Here is a 16,011-nt window from a genome sequence, read left to right on the forward strand (position 1 = left end):
AAAGAAAAAGGAAATCCACAGCCATGTGACAAACCAAGCAGAGGAAATCTTGGTGGTGGACCAGCAACAGAAGACTTCCCCCTTCCGGGGAGAGGGGAACCTCGGGCGGAAACCTGGGGGCCTTTCCCAGCCACCTCAGGGGCTGGCAAGGCGTCGTCTGGGGCCTCTGGCTTCTTTCCCAGGCACCGGGCTCACCTGGCAGGAATCCACCTTCCCATCCAGGTAGCCGGCACACAGCATCCTGTCGGTGAGCGAGTGGCCATACAGGCTGGCGCACAGGGCCTGGTCCAGCAGCTCCACGGTGGCTTTCTGCAGCATCTCCGGCTTGACCACTGCCCAGCATGGGGAGAGACAAGCAGGGTGAGCACTCCAGGACCCTGGCAGCCACCCCGAGCCAGGAGGCTGAGCTTCTGTTTCCCCAGCTGCGGTGGAGCTGCTGCAGCCCCAGATCAGAAATGAGCCAGGTCCATCAATGCCCACTGACCACCCTCTCGGCCTGGACAGCTAAGTGGCATCAAAGTTAATGCCCCAAGACTAGGCTCCTCCCCTCCCCTCCCCAAACCTGCCCGCCCTGAGCTCCCCCTTACCTGCTGGAATCTTTTCTTAGTCCAGCCGTAGCCCCATCTTGGCTAAACATTAAATCAGATTACATAACCTTTTCCTCAAATGCTCCAGGGTGTCACCCCCACCACCACCCGCCCAGCTCAATCCAAATACCCAAGCTTGGACCACCTACCCTGGCACCCCAGGCCCTTTGCACATGCCGTTCTGGCTGCCTAGAATGCTTGTCCCTGCAGAATCTGTCCGCCTTCCTCCTCTCATCTCCTATTTTAAATTGCAGCCCCCACCCAACCCCTGCCTTACTTTTCTCCATTCTGTACATCACCATTTGCCACTTATCTTGTTCATTATCTACTGCCCCCTGGAATTGTTCTGTCTGGGTATGGTAGCCACTGCCCACATGAGGCTATTTAAATGCAGACGGAAATTCATTACAATGAAGTGAAATGTAAGACTCAGTTTCTTGGTAGCGCTAGCCCGTGTCATAGGGCTGCTGGCCCCCCCGTTGTGGATGGCACAGATGTGGCTTGTGTCCACCACTGAGGGAAGTTTTATTGGGAGGCGCTGGTCTGGACTGGGGGCTCCATGTGAACAGGGGTTTCTGTCTCATTTGCTTCCTGCCCAGTCCCTGGAGTAGGAAGCCTGGTCTTAGCTGAAGTGTCACCATCTCAGTCCCTTTCCTAAAGCTGTCCCCGCCCCCAACTCATTTTTCCTACTGGTTTCCTTCCCAGCATTTACCACCATCAGGTTACAGTCGATATGAGGCAGTTCTGTTCTATAAAATTACCCAAACACTGAATCAGTGAACACTGCCCCACTGCTCTGGGGGTTTCACGGGGTCAGGTTCCTGAGAGCCTCTGGTCACAGCTGATCCATACGTACATAACCTCATGATGGTACGTGTGTTTCTGCTTAAAGACACTTCACTTAACATACACTGTTGATTCGTTAACACCGAGCTCACAGCCCACAGCGCTGTAACTCTTGCCTGAACGAAGCTCATCTAACACACGTACTTTCTGCCCGTTAGGCACATCCCAGCCCTCCTGCACTTAGGACGCTAGCCAGCACTTCAGCTCTACGCTTGGGGCCTGTTTAGATTTTGTGAAACCTGCCACAAAAAGCACAAAAATGCAGGGAAAAAAAGTGGCAGTAAATAGACCACGAAAAGGACACCGGTCTCCAGTCTGAGCTGAACCAAGAGGCAGGGTATTGCCCAGCTCCACCTCAACTGGTAACGACTCAAATTGCACATCAGGGAACAATCACAGATTCCCCCCACGAGTATCCACTTGGGGAGACAAATGAATTTTAGCGAGTAGGCGAATTTGCAAATACAGAATCCGCGGCTAATGAGGCCGGACTGTGTGTTGCTTGCTTGGCTGGGCTTTGCTGGCTGCCTGGAGAGGCTGCGGGCGGTATGGTGCTTACGGAAATCCTCCTTGAGGTAGCCCCAGCCCGAGATCAGACACTTCTTCCGGGGCGGGAAGACGTGCACGGCGGCTGGGAGGCACACGGGCTGCACATGCCTGCTGAAGGGCAGGGGGCCACCCAGCTCGAGCACCGCCACGTCGAAGTCGGCCGTGTCAGAGTTGTAGAAGGGGTGCGTGATGATCCGGGCCACTCGGGCCCGCACCGTGCTGGCCTCCGAGCCGCTGAGGTACGTGCTGCCCGCGTAAGCCACCCACTCGGTGGGGTCTTGGAATCTGCAGGGCAGACAAATCCCCGCTCAGAGGCCCACTGAGGATGGGGCCGGAGGGTGAGGCACTCACCCAGCGAGCAAGTGTTAAGGAGGCGCCCCAAAACTCAGCCATCGAGACTAATAATATTTTCGGACTTCCCTGGTTTCGCAGTGGTTAAGAATCTGCCTGCCAATGCAGGGGACACGGGTTCGAGCCCTGGGCCGGGAAGATCCCACGTGCCGCGGAGCAACTAAGCCCGTGCGCCACAACTACTGAAACCTGCGCGCCTAGAGCCCGTGCTCTGCAACAAGAGAAGCCACCGCGCTGAGAAGCCACGCACCACAATGAAGAGTAGCCCCCGCTCGCCGCAACTAGAGAAAGCCTGAGCGCAGCAACAAAGACCCAACGCAGCAATAAGAATAATAATATTTTCATGTAACATTGTCAAAAATCAGAATGATTGCAAAAACAAAAACAAAAACAAAAACAAACATGGTGCACAAATTATCAGTATTTTAAACAAAGACAGGATCCAACACGGCTGGGATTAGGGTGAGGCGAGTGAGGCCTTGAATATGGACTGGCTACTAGATAACGTTGTGTGGCTGTTTTAAATTTTCTTGGGTGTGATAGTGGTATGTGGGTATGTGACAGACTCTTTTGTCTACGTGCACAAATGCATGCGGGAGATTCGGAGGCCATGTGTCATGATGTTTTCTACTTAATTTCAAATGGTTTGGCAAAGATATGTATGTATGAATGTGTGTGTGAATAATTACAGGTGCAGATAGATGGAGAGAGTGGGAGAAAAAACGAATACAGTGAAATAGTAATAACTTTTGAAATCAGATACTGGCATATGGGTGTTTGTCCTATTTTTTCATCTTTTCTACTTAAATATATTCATAATAAAATATTAAGAGAAACGAAATTTAAAACGATGAAAAAGCAACCCTTCTTGCCCTGAATGTCACTGCTTATGTGACCTGTGTCCACCAGACCATCATTTCCTGGGGCAGGTTTCCCTGGAATTCCCAGCAGGCTGTTCCATTAGTGACCCTGGGGCAATTCGTAGGTAATGGTTTCCCAGGGGAACCCATGCTTCCTATTGCCCTGTCCTGTCCCCGAGGACTCCTCAGATGGAAATAACCAAATAGCAATGCCTGGCACTGCCAGAGGCTTCCAGAACCTTCTCCCACCTTTGGTGAGCTCCATTCTGATTGGCCACTCTCATTGTTAAAGATTCTGACCATCCTCAACAACAACAAAAAACCAGTTCAAAACTGGGCAAAGGGACTTCCCTGGTGGCGCAGTGGTTAAGAATCCGCCTGCCAATGCAGGGGACAGGGGTTCGAGCCCTGGTCCAGGAAGATCCCACATGCCGCGGAGCAACTAAGCCCGTGTGCCACAACTACTGAAGCCTGCGTGCTCTAGGGCCCGCGTGCCGCAACTACTGAGCCCACGTGCTGCAACTACTGAAGGCCACACGCCTAGAACTTGTGCTCCGTAACAAGAGAAGCCACTGCAATGAGAAGCCTGCGCACTGCAACAAAGAGTAGCCCCCGCTCGCCACAACTAGAGAAAGCCTGCACACAGCAACGAAGACACGACACAGCCAAACAAACAAAAAAAGTGGGCATTGCTCCCAAGAAGATGGAGCAATGTCACACAAATGTCACACAAATGGCCAATAAGCACATGAAAAGACGCTCAACATCACTAATCATTAGGGAAACGCAAATCAAAGCCACCGTGAGACATTACTGCACACCCATTAGGATGGCTATTATTAAAAACAAACAAAGTGACAAGTAATGGCCAGGATGTGGAGAGACTGGGAGATCGGCCAAGATGGCGGAGTAGAAAGACCCTGAGCTCACCTCCTCTCAGGAGCGCACCTAAATCACAACTACCTGCAGAACCACCATCGATGAAAAAGACTGGAACCTACCAGAAAAGATCTTCTCCAACCGAAGGCAGAGAGAAGGAACCGCAACAAAATGAGAAGGAAGGGCGGACTCACGATATGATCAAACCCCGTGGCCCCTGGTGGGGGACCCACGGACTGGAGGAGAATTATGCCGCAGAGGTTCTCCCACAGAGCCCCACGTCAGGCTCCCCAGCCTGGGGGTCCAGCACCAGGAAGAGGGTCCCCCAGAGCATTGGGCTTCGGAGGCCCACAGAACTAGTCGCAGGAGCCCCACGGGACTGGGGGAAATAGAGGCTTCACTCCTAAAGGACACACAGAGAATCCCACGTGCACTGGGACCCGGGGCAGAAGTAGTCATCTGATAGAAGCCTGGACCAAACCTACCTGCTGGTCTCGGAGGGTCTCCTGGGGAGGCAAGGCGCGGGCGGCCATGGGTCGCCCTGGGGACGTAACGTTGGCGGCCGCCATCTTGGTTCTTTAGTGCGGAGACCCGGCCCCCCCCCACCCCGCCATAGACCACAGGCGCTAGTGCTGGGACGCCCCAGGCCAATCAACTAACTGGGCGGAGACACAGCCCCACCCATCAGCAGACAGGCTGCCTTAGACCCCCCCGCCCTGAGCCCACAGCTGCCCCTAGACACAGCCCTGCCCACCAGAGGGCCAAGACCCAGCTCTGCCCATCAGTGGGCGGACACCAGATGCAAGAAAACCATGATCCCGCATTGAAGGCCAGACCCTAGCCCTGCCCACCAGTAAGCCAAGGCCACCTCTGGGACGCTCCAGAACCCATACCCAACTGTAGCCGAAACCTGCCCCCACCACCACCACCAATGCTCTGAAACGAGCTCTGGGATCCCTGGGCCCTGCAGGCAGACCCCAGGAAGCAGCTCTGCCTGCCAGGAGTCGGGCACTAACCCCAGGGTCTGGCTCCACCTGCCAGTGGCTGGGCAACAGCCCCAGAGTCTGCAGGACCCTGACTCTGCCCACCAGTGAGCCAGCACTAGCCCCAGGCCCCCTAGGATCCCACAACCTGCTACCTCGTGACCAAGCCCCGCTAAACCGCAGCCAGCAGCATCCACATAAGACAGGGCCTGGCAGCCAACCAAGCCTAGCAGACCGCCCACATAGTCAGCCTGCGACAACAGAAGGACCCACGCAGCCAACCCCTAGAGCATGTAGCTTGGGTGATGAGCGGGGAGTGCACTGCGGGGATGCATAGGACGTGTCCTCCAGAGGCCACTTCTCCAAGGTTGAGAGACATAACGAACCTACCATACACATAAAAATACAAACAGCAACTCAAGACAAAATGAGGTGACAGAGGAACGTGTTCCAGACAAAGGAACAAGATAAACCCCCAGAAGAAGAACTAAGTGAGGGAGAGATAGGCAACCTACCTGAGAGAGAGTTCAGGGTAGTGATCGTAAAGATCATGGAACTCAGGAGAGGAGCAGATGCACGGAGTAAGAAGTGAGACATTTTAAACAAAGAGAAAATATAAAGAACAACCAAACAGAGATGAAGAATACAACAACTGAAATGAAACATACAGTAGAAGGAATCCAAAGGAGACTAAACGAGGCAGAAGAACAGATCGGTGAGCTGGAAGACAGAGTAGTGGAAATCACTGCCCCCAAAAGAAAAAAGAAAAAAAGAATGAAAAGGAATGAGGACAGTTTAACAGACACTAGGACAACATCAATCGTGCTAATATTCACATTATAGGGGTCCCAGAAGGAGAAGACAGAGAGAAAGGGCCTGAGAAAATACTTGAAGAGATAACAGCTGAAGACCTCCCTAACTTGGGAAAGGAAACAGCCAGCCAAGTCCAGGAAGCACAGAGGGTCCCATACGGGATTAACCCAAATAGTAACAAACCAAGACACATCATAATCAACAAGACAAAAATTAGAGAGAGAATATTAAAAGCAGCAAGGGAGAAGGAACAAATAACATATAAGGGAACTCCTGTAAGACTATCAGCTGACTTTTCAGCAGAAACTCTGCAGGCCAGAAAGGAGCGGCATGATGTATTTAAAGCGATGAAAGGGAAAAGCCTACAACCAAGAATACTCTACCCAGCAAGGCTCTCATTCAGATTTTTTTTTTGTGCGGTACGCGGGCCTCTCACTGTTGTGGCCTCTCCCGTTGTGGAGCACAGGCTCCGGACGCGCAGGCTCAGCGGCCATGGCTCACGGGCCCAGCCGCTCCGCGGCATGTGGGATCTTCCCAGACCGGGGCACGAACCCGTGTCCCCTGCATCGGCAGGCGGACTCTCAACCACTGCGCCACCAGGGAAGCCCCATCTCATTCAGATTTGATGGAGAGATCAAAAGCTTTACAGACAAGCAAAAGCTAAAAGAACTCAGCACCACCAAACCAGCTTTACAATAAATGTCAAAGGAACTTCTCAAGGATGTGGAGAAATTGGAACCCTTGTGCACTGCTGGTGGGAATGGAAAATGGGGCAGCTGCTGTGGAAAACGGGATGGTGTTTCCTCAAAAGGGTAAACACAGAATCACCATATGACCCAGCGATTCCACCTCTGAGTTTATACCCAAAGCAGTTGAAAGTAGTGACTCAGATACTTGCACACCCATGTTCACAGCAGCATTATTCACAACAGCCAAAAGGCGGACACAACCCAAGTGTCCGTCGATGGATGAAAGAACAAACACATGTCCATCCACACACTGGAATGTTATTTGGCCACGAAAGGGAAAGAAGCAGTGACACACACCACAACGTAGATGAACCTTGAAAACAGGTTAAGTGAAATTTCAGTCACAAAGGGACAAGTACTGTCTGATTCGACTCACAGGAGGTCCCTGGGGGAGTCAGATCCACAGAGACGGGAAGTAGATGGTGGGGGCCAGGGGCTGGGGGAGGGGCTGGGGAGTCAGGGTTTAAAAGGGATAGAGTTTCAGTTTGGGAGGATGAGAAAGTTCTGGAGACGATGGTGGGGATGGTTGCCCAACAATGTGAGTGTGCTTAATGCCACTGAGCTGTGTGCTTAAAAATGGTAAATTTATGTTACATATATTTTGCCACAATTTAAAAAAATTAATGCATTCAGGTTTAACAAAAAGAAAAGAGAGGGAGGGACTTCCCTGGTGGTCCAGTGGTTAAGAATCTGCCTTCCAATGCAGGGGACATGGGTTCAATCCCTGGTCAGGGAACTAAGATCCCACATGCCACGGGGCAACTAAACCCACGCGCCACATCTAGAGAGCCCGCACGCCGCAACGAAGAGCCCGCGCTCCGCAACAAAAGTTCCCACGTGCCGCAACTAAGACCCGACACAGCCAAATAAATAAATAAATATCTTTTAAAAAGGAGAGGGAAGGAAGGAGGGAGGGAGGGAGGGAGGGAGGGAGGGAGGAAGGAAGGAAGGAAGGAAGGAAGGAAGGAAGGAAGGAAGGAAGGAAGGAAGGAAGGAAGGAAGGGAGGAAGGAAGGAAATAAGTTCCAAGGGGCTCTGAAGACACCCAGGAAAGGTGGCATTCCCAGAGTGGAAGGTAGGTGGGATAGAGGGGTGGGGTGGGCTCTGAGCCCTCAGGGACGTGCACTCACTCATTGAAGCAGTGGGCAGCAGACACGAGCCACCTGGCGCCAATGACGGCGGCCCCACAGAAGTGTTCGTTGTTTTCTCGGAGGCTGACTTGCCAAGGGAACTCCCCCGGGGATGCCTCCACACCGCCCACAATCCTGCCGGCTGTCCTCCAGCCAGGCTGCAATCCACAGTCTGCAAGACAGAGATCACTATCCAGGACCCCCAAGAAGGCAGGAGTGTGGCCGCGTTCCTGGCACGTCTGTCTGCAGTCTGTTGTCCCCATGGCCCCCGCATTCAAAGAATGCCAAGGATGCCAGCAAACCACCAGAAGCCGGGAGACCACATGGAACAGATCCTCCCTCACGGCCTCAGAAGGAACCGACCCTGCGGACACCTTGATCTCGGACTTCTAGCCTCCAGAGCTGGGAGAGAATACATTTCTGTTGTTTAATCCACTCAGCCTGAGGTCCTGTGATTCAGCAGCTCTAGGACAATCATATCCTAAAGTTAGCTATATGGATGTTACGTACCTATGTGACCAACCCCCAACACAAACCCTGGACACCAAGCCTTGGGTGAGCTCCCCTGGTTGGAAGTACTTTGAGTGTGTTGTCACATATGGTGCTGGGAGAATGAGTTACACGCTGTCCACATGACGCCACTGGGAGAGGATAACTGGAAGCGTGCTTGAGCTCGGTCTCTCCTGGACTTTGCACCTTTTGCTTTGCTGATTTTCATCTGTATCCTTTCACTGTAATAAGCCATAACTACGCATACAACAGCTTTACTGAGTTCTGTGACTCCTTCTCGTGAGTCACTGAATCTGAAGGAGTCTTGGGGACCCCCCGACCACACCTGCCAATTTCAGTCAACCTCTATACCATCCTCCACGGCCAGGTACCAGACGCTATGAATGTCTCCCTCACCATGTATTTTGCAAGTTTCAAAATCTTTATATGTCCATCTTTTCATAGGATGCCGTGTCTCTCTGTTTATTTAGTCTGCTTTTATGTCCTTCAGCAATGGTTTGTAATTCTAGATAATTATTATTATATACAGGACACAAGTTTATTTTATTTTGTGTTGCTATTAATCAAGACTATGATCTTTTCCATTATATCTTCTAACCTGTTATTAATTGTATAAAGCAAAACAAGAGCCTCCTTTATGTGTATTTATCTTATCTTCCCCTTATTGTTGAACTGTCTTATTTTTCTGATATCCTTTCAGTTAATTTATTGATTCATTTAGAGAATCAAATTGAAATTATGATAGTTTTCCTTCTTCCTTTCCAATATTTAAACCACTGTTCTCACCTTACTGCATGGGCTAGCATTGCTAGAAAAATGCTGACTACTCTTACAGCATTTCAATTGTAATTTTCCCTTGCTCACATCCTTTTGGTGACTCCCCACTACCTATAGGACAGACCCCCCAGTTCCTGGCATTCAAGGCTTCCCACGGTTTGACCTGATTTTTTTCTCCTTTTCTCCCGAGGCTCTCCACTCCACACACCTCAAGGTCTCCCTTCTCTGCTTGCCGCTCAGGTTTCCTGTCATATCACAGGTGCCCACTCCCTTTCTCTGCCCCGCTCCAGTGAATGCCGGGACCACATGTCTGTGTGTGATGGGCACAGTGGGCCAGAGAGCCAGCACTTGAACCTGGAAAGGGGACATAGCCCAGAAAACAGGCCAAACAGGCAGACTGACCACAGTGGGCCTCATCGGAGCCATCAGAGCAGTCCGCCGTGTCATCACACTCCGGGTTCACCTTTGTCACACACTGGCTGTTCCCGCAGGAAAAGGCATTCCCTGGACAGTGACCTGAGGGCAGACAAGAACCGCGTTCCTGACCTCACTCCATCTCTCCCGCCTGCTCTCCACGCGGAAACTCTAGAGCGTGGAAGGCATCTCTTCTCTGCTTCCTTTTCTCTGAATGTCTCTGAAATAATTTTCTCAGAATTAGTACAGAGATGTGACACTGAGAATGCTAGTCAGCACCGGGGCCAGGGCTATGCAACCTAAGCGTATGTGTGCCGTGTATGTACTTTTACATTTCTATCAGCCACGTTTTATTTATTTATTAATTTATTTTAATTAATTTATTTTTTGGCTGCGTTAGGTCTTCCTCGCTGCGTGTGGGCTTTCTCTAGTTACGGCGAGTGGGTGCTAATCTTTGTTGTGGTGCGTGTGCTTCTCATTGTGGTGGCTTCTCTTGTTGCGGAGCACGGGCTCTAGGCACGTGGGCTTCAGTAGTTGCGGCACGCGGGCTCAGTAGTTGTGGCTCGTGGGCTCTACAGTGCAGGCTCAGTAGTTGTGGCACACGGGCTTAGTTGCTCCGCGGCATGTGGGATCTTCCCGGACCAGGGATCGAACCTGTGTCCCCTGCATTGGCAGGCGGATTCTTCACCACTGCACCACCAGGGAAGTCCCGTCATGTTTTTAAAAAGTAAGAAATAGGGGGACTTCCCTGGTGGCTCAGTGGATAAGTCTCTGAGCTCCCAGTGCAGGGGGCCTGGGTTAAATCCCTGGTCAGGGAACTAGGTCCCACATGCATGCCACAACTAAGAGTTCACAAGCCACAACTAAGGAGCCAGTGAGCCGCAATTAAGGAGCCCACGTGCCACAACTAAGGAACCAGCAAGCCACAACTAACGAGCCCGCCTGCTGCAACTAAGACCTGGTGCAACCAAATAAATACATTTTTTTTAAAGAAATAGGTGAAATTAATTTTTAAAATTGTAATAAAGTACACATAACATAAAATTTGCCACTGAAGTGTAAGTTCACATTTGGGGGCCATACTCTGGGTGGGGGGGGGCTGTCCTGGGCACTGTTGAGGAGCACCCCGGTCCCACTCACTGAATGCCAAGAACACCCCCCATCGTGACGACCACAGATGTCCCCAGACATCACCCTGTGTCCCCTGAGGGGGCAGGATCACCCCTAGTTGGGGACCATTGATGTAAAGCTAAATAAATGTATCTGTACATGTGTCATGAGCCGTCTGGGAGGAAAGTTACCAAAATAGTAAAAGCAATGAGATTCCAGGTGATACCTACTCTTTTTTCTTTTTTTTCCCCCCAAACTGTTTTTTGTCTTTTCTTTTAATAACAACTTTCCATCACTTAAAAACAAAACAAAACCAATAATGCCTTCTCTTAATCATGCTTGGCTCTGAATAATTCAAAATGCCTCACTTTTAAATTGTCTGCTCACACAGATATACATTCTTTTTCGTATCCTTTTCCATTATGGTTTATCACAGGATATTGAATATAGTTCCCTGTGCTATACAGTAGGACCTTGTTGTTTATCCATCCTATATGTAATAATTTGCATCTGCTAATCCCAAACTCCCAATCCTTCCCTCCCCCACCCCCCTCCCCCTTGGCAACCACAAGTCTATTCTCTATGTCTGTGAATCTGTTTATGTTTTGTAGATAGGTTCATTTGTGTCATATTTTAGATTTCACGTATAAGTGATACTTGTCTTTCTCTGACTTATTTCATTTAGTATAATAATCTCTAGGTCCACCCATGTTGCTTTAAATGGCATTATTTCATCCTTTTTTATGGCTGAGTAGTATCCCATTGTACACATATATACCACATCTTCTTTATCCATTCAACAAAACATACCTGATTTTAAGTCTCTTTCTGTCAGCAGCTCCTTCTGGCTCCCTGCAGCAAAACGGAGAAGAGATATAAGCTCATTTAGCAAGCACTGAGGTTCTCTGACAACATCGTATTGCAAAGCAGTGGTCTCCGCTGTCCACCTGGGATCCACTTAAATTCTGACTTAAATCAGCAAAGATGAAATCAGATGAAATATTCCATTCCTCACGATAAGAGCTCAACAGCTGCGTGGGGCAGGTGGCTGCCAGAGTGGATGGCACCGACCCAAAACATTTCCATCCCCGCAGAAAGCTCTCTTAGTGCTGGCGAGGTTACTGAGACTCACTGAGTGTGTCGGGAGTGGTGGAGAGGGGACTGTAAATGTCCTGCAGGGCAAGGTCAAGGCTACAATTTTAAAATCTGAGCAGTCTGACCTCATGCCTGGCTCTCAAATCACAACGCACAGCAATCTTAGAATTTTAGAGCATAACATCTACCCTTATTTCTATACCAGGGGCCAGGAGCCAAATCCGGCCCACCACTTGTTTTTGTAAATAAAGTTTTATTGATACACAGTGGTGTCCGTTTGTTTATATAGTGTCTTTGCTGCTTTTGTGCTATAATAGCTGAGTTGACCCATCTGGACAGAGACCCAATGGGTGGCAAAGATGAAAATATTTATAGGTTGCCGCCCCCTGGTCTAGACCATAGAGGGTAAAGCAATGGGTATATGTTTCCTTGTCACCAAGAGGGGCGATTATGGAAAACCTCCAGTTTAATGCGACTTTCACTTGGCTCCCCTTCCCCAGCATGTCCCTCCAGCCCCTCCCAACGTCACCCTGTCTCTGGGGCCACTCGCCTGTGAGCTGGGCGGACACGATGGTGCCATAGGGGGCCAGGGGGATGCCGCGGCCCTGCAGCCTCTCTCGGAGTCCCCGCTGCAGCAGCTCCTCCTCCAGGCCCAGGCTCGGTGTCCACAGGGCCGGCTGTATAAAGTGCAGCCGAAAACGCACCAGGATGCTGGCGTTGCCCTCCCTGCGGGGAGGACACTGGCCCTTGAGAGGGAGGGCGCCTCTTGGCTGGAATCTTCTGCAGTCTCTCAGGCAACCACCAAGCTTCCTCCACCTCCAAGGAGGCCCCAACTCACCAGTAACTGAGCACTGTGCAGCCCACACAGCTGGCCTCCAACTCTGTCTCCCGAAAGCTGCTGACAAACTACAACAGAAACAACCGTGGCAAATGTGAGACTCTGCGGAGACTCCCTCGGGGGAGAGCTGGGAAGGGGGTGGAAAAGCATCTCCTCTTCAACTCCACGTGTGCGGCCAACTCACAGAACTAAGAGACAGGACAGGCATCTCGGAGTCGTGCCTATGAAAATATAGCTCCGCCAACAGATGATGGAGAAACCCCACGTAGTCCCTCCACACACGAGAGCATCACTCAGCCATGAAAAGAGGTGAAGCCCTGACACTCCTACAACGTGGACGGACCCTGCGAACACGATGCTCAGTGAGAGAAGCCAGACACAGAAGGACCCACAGGGTGTGATTCCACTGATGGGAAACGTCCAGAACAGGCAGATACGTAGACACAGAGCGTGGGTTCATGGTTGTCAGGGGCTGCGGGAGAGGGGGAGGGGGTGACTGCTGATGAGGGTGGGGTTTCCTTTTTGGGTGATGGAAGGTTCTGGAATTAGAAGTGATGGTTGCACAGCTTTGTGAATGTACTAAATGCCACTGAATCAGTCACTTTAAAAGTGGATAATTTCAGGGAATTCCCTGGCGGTCCAGTGGTCAGGACTCGGCGCTTTCACTGCCGGGGGCCCGGGTTCAATCCCAGGTTGAGAAACTAAGATCCCACAAGCTACACAGCGTGGCCAAAAGAAAATATAATAATAAAGAAAAGGATAATTTTATGTGAATTTTACATTAAAAAAAAATTCTGTGGCTGAGCCCACTTTGTGCAAGCAGATGCTATCAGGAAGGTCCTCGTCCTTCATGTGCTGTTAGGGTGACCACTGTCCGCGTCTCCTAGGATTGTCTCGCTTTGGGCACCGAAGGGCCCACATCTCTCCCCTCGGCAGCTCACGTCACCCACACGTAGGGTGACCATGTAACCCCATTCATCTGTTCTCCCAGTGTGGTCACTGACAGCGTCCCTGTCCCCTGGCAGAATGTCCTGCTTAGGTGCTAAATCCTATGGTCACCATCCTCGCTCCCTAAACACACGTGATGCACGGTCATGCCCGTTCATTCGCTCATCTAAAACACCATTAATCCAATTTGCTTCTCTGAACCGCACCCTCTGAGTCCACATCCCCATGGCCCACACTCAGACCTGCACCGTCCTGTAGAACATTCCACAAATTTCCAAAATGTTCTACACCTGCCTCGCCCCATATGGCAGCCGCCGGCCATATGTAGAAGCTGAGCATTTGAAATGTGGCTGGTGCCACAGAGGAACTGATTTTCACATTTTGTTCAATTTTAATTAATTCACGCTTCAATTTCAAAACGGATACTTGATTCAGTCACTGGAAAATTCTTAAGTATATTTGGAGCATCTCGGGTCTGTAAACGTTACAAATTCTAAGTAGGGATGGAGTTTTCCGAGTGGAAGCTCAGTATCCACCCTGAGATGTGAGTGTAAAAGACACACCAGGTTTGGGGGACTTCCCTGGTGACGCAGTGGTTAAGAATCCACCTGCCAATGCAGGGGACAGGGGTTCAACAGCTACTGAAGCCTGTGCGCCTAGAACCGGTGCTCTGCAATGAGAAGCTACCGCAATGAGAAGCCCACACACCGCAACTAGAGAAAGCCCGCTTGCAGCAACAAAGATACAACGCAGCCAAAAAATAAATAAACTTAAAAAAAAAAAAAAGACACACCAGGTTTGGAAGCCTCAATACAAAGGAAAGAATGTAAACTATCTCATTAATACCTGCTTTATATAGGTTGATGACGTGTTGAAATGATAACATTTTGGATATTCTGGGTTAAATAAAATGTATTATTCAAAATAATCTTACCTGATTCTTTTTACTTTTTTTTTTAAAAAGTGGCTACCTGAAAATGTTAAATTACGCATGGGGCTTCTGTTACATTTCTACTGGACCATGCTGCTTTAAGATACGGGATTGAGATTAGCAATACGGCCCATGTGCTGAATTAGAATCACTGCCTGTTTTTGCACACATCACGGACAAGAATGGTTTTTACATTTTTAAATGTAAAAAAAAACAAAAGAAAAATATTTCACGGTGCATGAAAATGGTATCAAATGCAAATTTCAGTGTCCATAAATAAAGGTTTATTGGCACACGGCCATGCCCACTCATCCATGTCATCTATGGCGGCTTTCAGGCTACAGCACAAGGCCCAGCAGTCAAGACAAACTCTCTGGCCCCCAAAAGCCAAAAATATTGACTATCTGGCCCTATTACGGGGAAAATTTGCTGACTCCTGGTCTAGATGATGGTGACTCCTAACTGTCCCCCTGCTTCTCTCACATCTTATCACACATTTAAAATGAATCCTTACCTAGTCACCTTTCTCTTTCCCTTAGGATAAAATGTTAAACAATGTTTTAAAAGTCACCTACCATAAAAACTCACCTTTTACAAGTGTGCAATTAGATGGGTTTTAGTATATTCACAGAGTTGTACAACCTCATCACAATTTTAAAACATTCTCATGACCCGAAAAGAAGCCCCATTCCCGTCAGCATTCACCCCCATCCTCTCCCCAGCCCCTGACAACGAGGAACCCACTCTCTGTGTCTGTGGATCGGCCTGTTCTGGACGTTTCCCGTCAATGGAATCACACCCTGCGTGTCCTTCTGTGTCTGGCTTCTCTCACTGAGCATCGTGTTCTCAGGGTCCGTCCACGGTGTACCGAGTGTCAGGGCTTCACCCCTTTTCATGACTGAGTGATGCTCCCGTGTGTGGAGGGACCACAGTTGTTTATCCATCACCTGTTGATGGACATTTGGGTTGCTTTCACTTTGGGGCTGTTATGAATCACGCTGCCATGAACATTCGTGTACAAGTTTCTGTGTGGACTCACGGTTTTGTTTTTCTGGGGCAGACACCCAGGAGCGGAATTGCTGGGTCAGATAGTAACTCCAGACTGTTTTCCACAGTGGCTGCCCCTTTTCATATTCCTACCAGCCACGTAGGAGGGTTCTGATTTCTCTACCGAAATGCAGTTTACAACCTTTCAACGTGGCCTACGGATCCTGCAGCAGTCAGTTCCCATCAAATGCTACCCTCCCCTGCATACTGGAATGCATCAGCCCCTGCCCTGTTCACCCCATGGGGCCCCCTCCCTACCTCAGAGGCTGCCTGGGCCTCCCACTGTTCTGCTGCCTCAGTCAGAGCCCCTGGCCTCCCACTTGGCCCCCCTGGCTCCCAGAGCCCTCACCAGCGTTTCCAGAGTGGGCGTCAGCGTGCGGTAATAGTCTGAGGTCTCCTGCTGCAAGCTGGGGGCAAACCGGATCCCTCGCAGCTCGGCTGTGTGCTCCACATTGACACCCTGTGTAGAGAGGGAGGCTGCGGACAAGACCAGGGCCCCGTGAGAGCGCCCACCTGCAGGGGCAGGGCTCAGCCAAGCCGGCCTCTGAGGCCCCCCCATCACCCTGGGGCGGTCACCCCCAACAAACGGGGGGTG

The 16,011-nt window shown here is 50.4% G+C and overlaps 1 protein-coding gene across 1 annotated transcript in view; it reads right to left on the reverse strand.

The window, feature by feature from the left end:
- TMPRSS9 (transmembrane serine protease 9) overlaps positions 1-16,011 on the reverse strand; it is a 58,388-nt gene that overhangs the window by 13,761 nt on the left and 28,616 nt on the right. Inside the window, exons 3-10 of the mRNA XM_032625291.1 lie at positions 15,766-15,893; positions 12,491-12,558; positions 12,199-12,378; positions 11,368-11,405; positions 9,436-9,549; positions 7,747-7,918; positions 1,993-2,267; positions 196-332 (exon numbers count right to left, since the gene is read on the reverse strand). Of these exons, the coding sequence (XP_032481182.1) occupies positions 196-332; positions 1,993-2,267; positions 7,747-7,918; positions 9,436-9,549; positions 11,368-11,405; positions 12,199-12,378; positions 12,491-12,558; positions 15,766-15,893 (1,112 nt within the window). The remainder of the gene's footprint in view (positions 1-195; positions 333-1,992; positions 2,268-7,746; positions 7,919-9,435; positions 9,550-11,367; positions 11,406-12,198; positions 12,379-12,490; positions 12,559-15,765; positions 15,894-16,011) is intronic.

The sequence above is a fragment of the Phocoena sinus genome, chromosome 3 (genome assembly GCF_008692025.1).
Source record: "Phocoena sinus isolate mPhoSin1 chromosome 3, mPhoSin1.pri, whole genome shotgun sequence".
Taxonomy (NCBI): Eukaryota; Metazoa; Chordata; class Mammalia; order Artiodactyla; family Phocoenidae; genus Phocoena; species Phocoena sinus.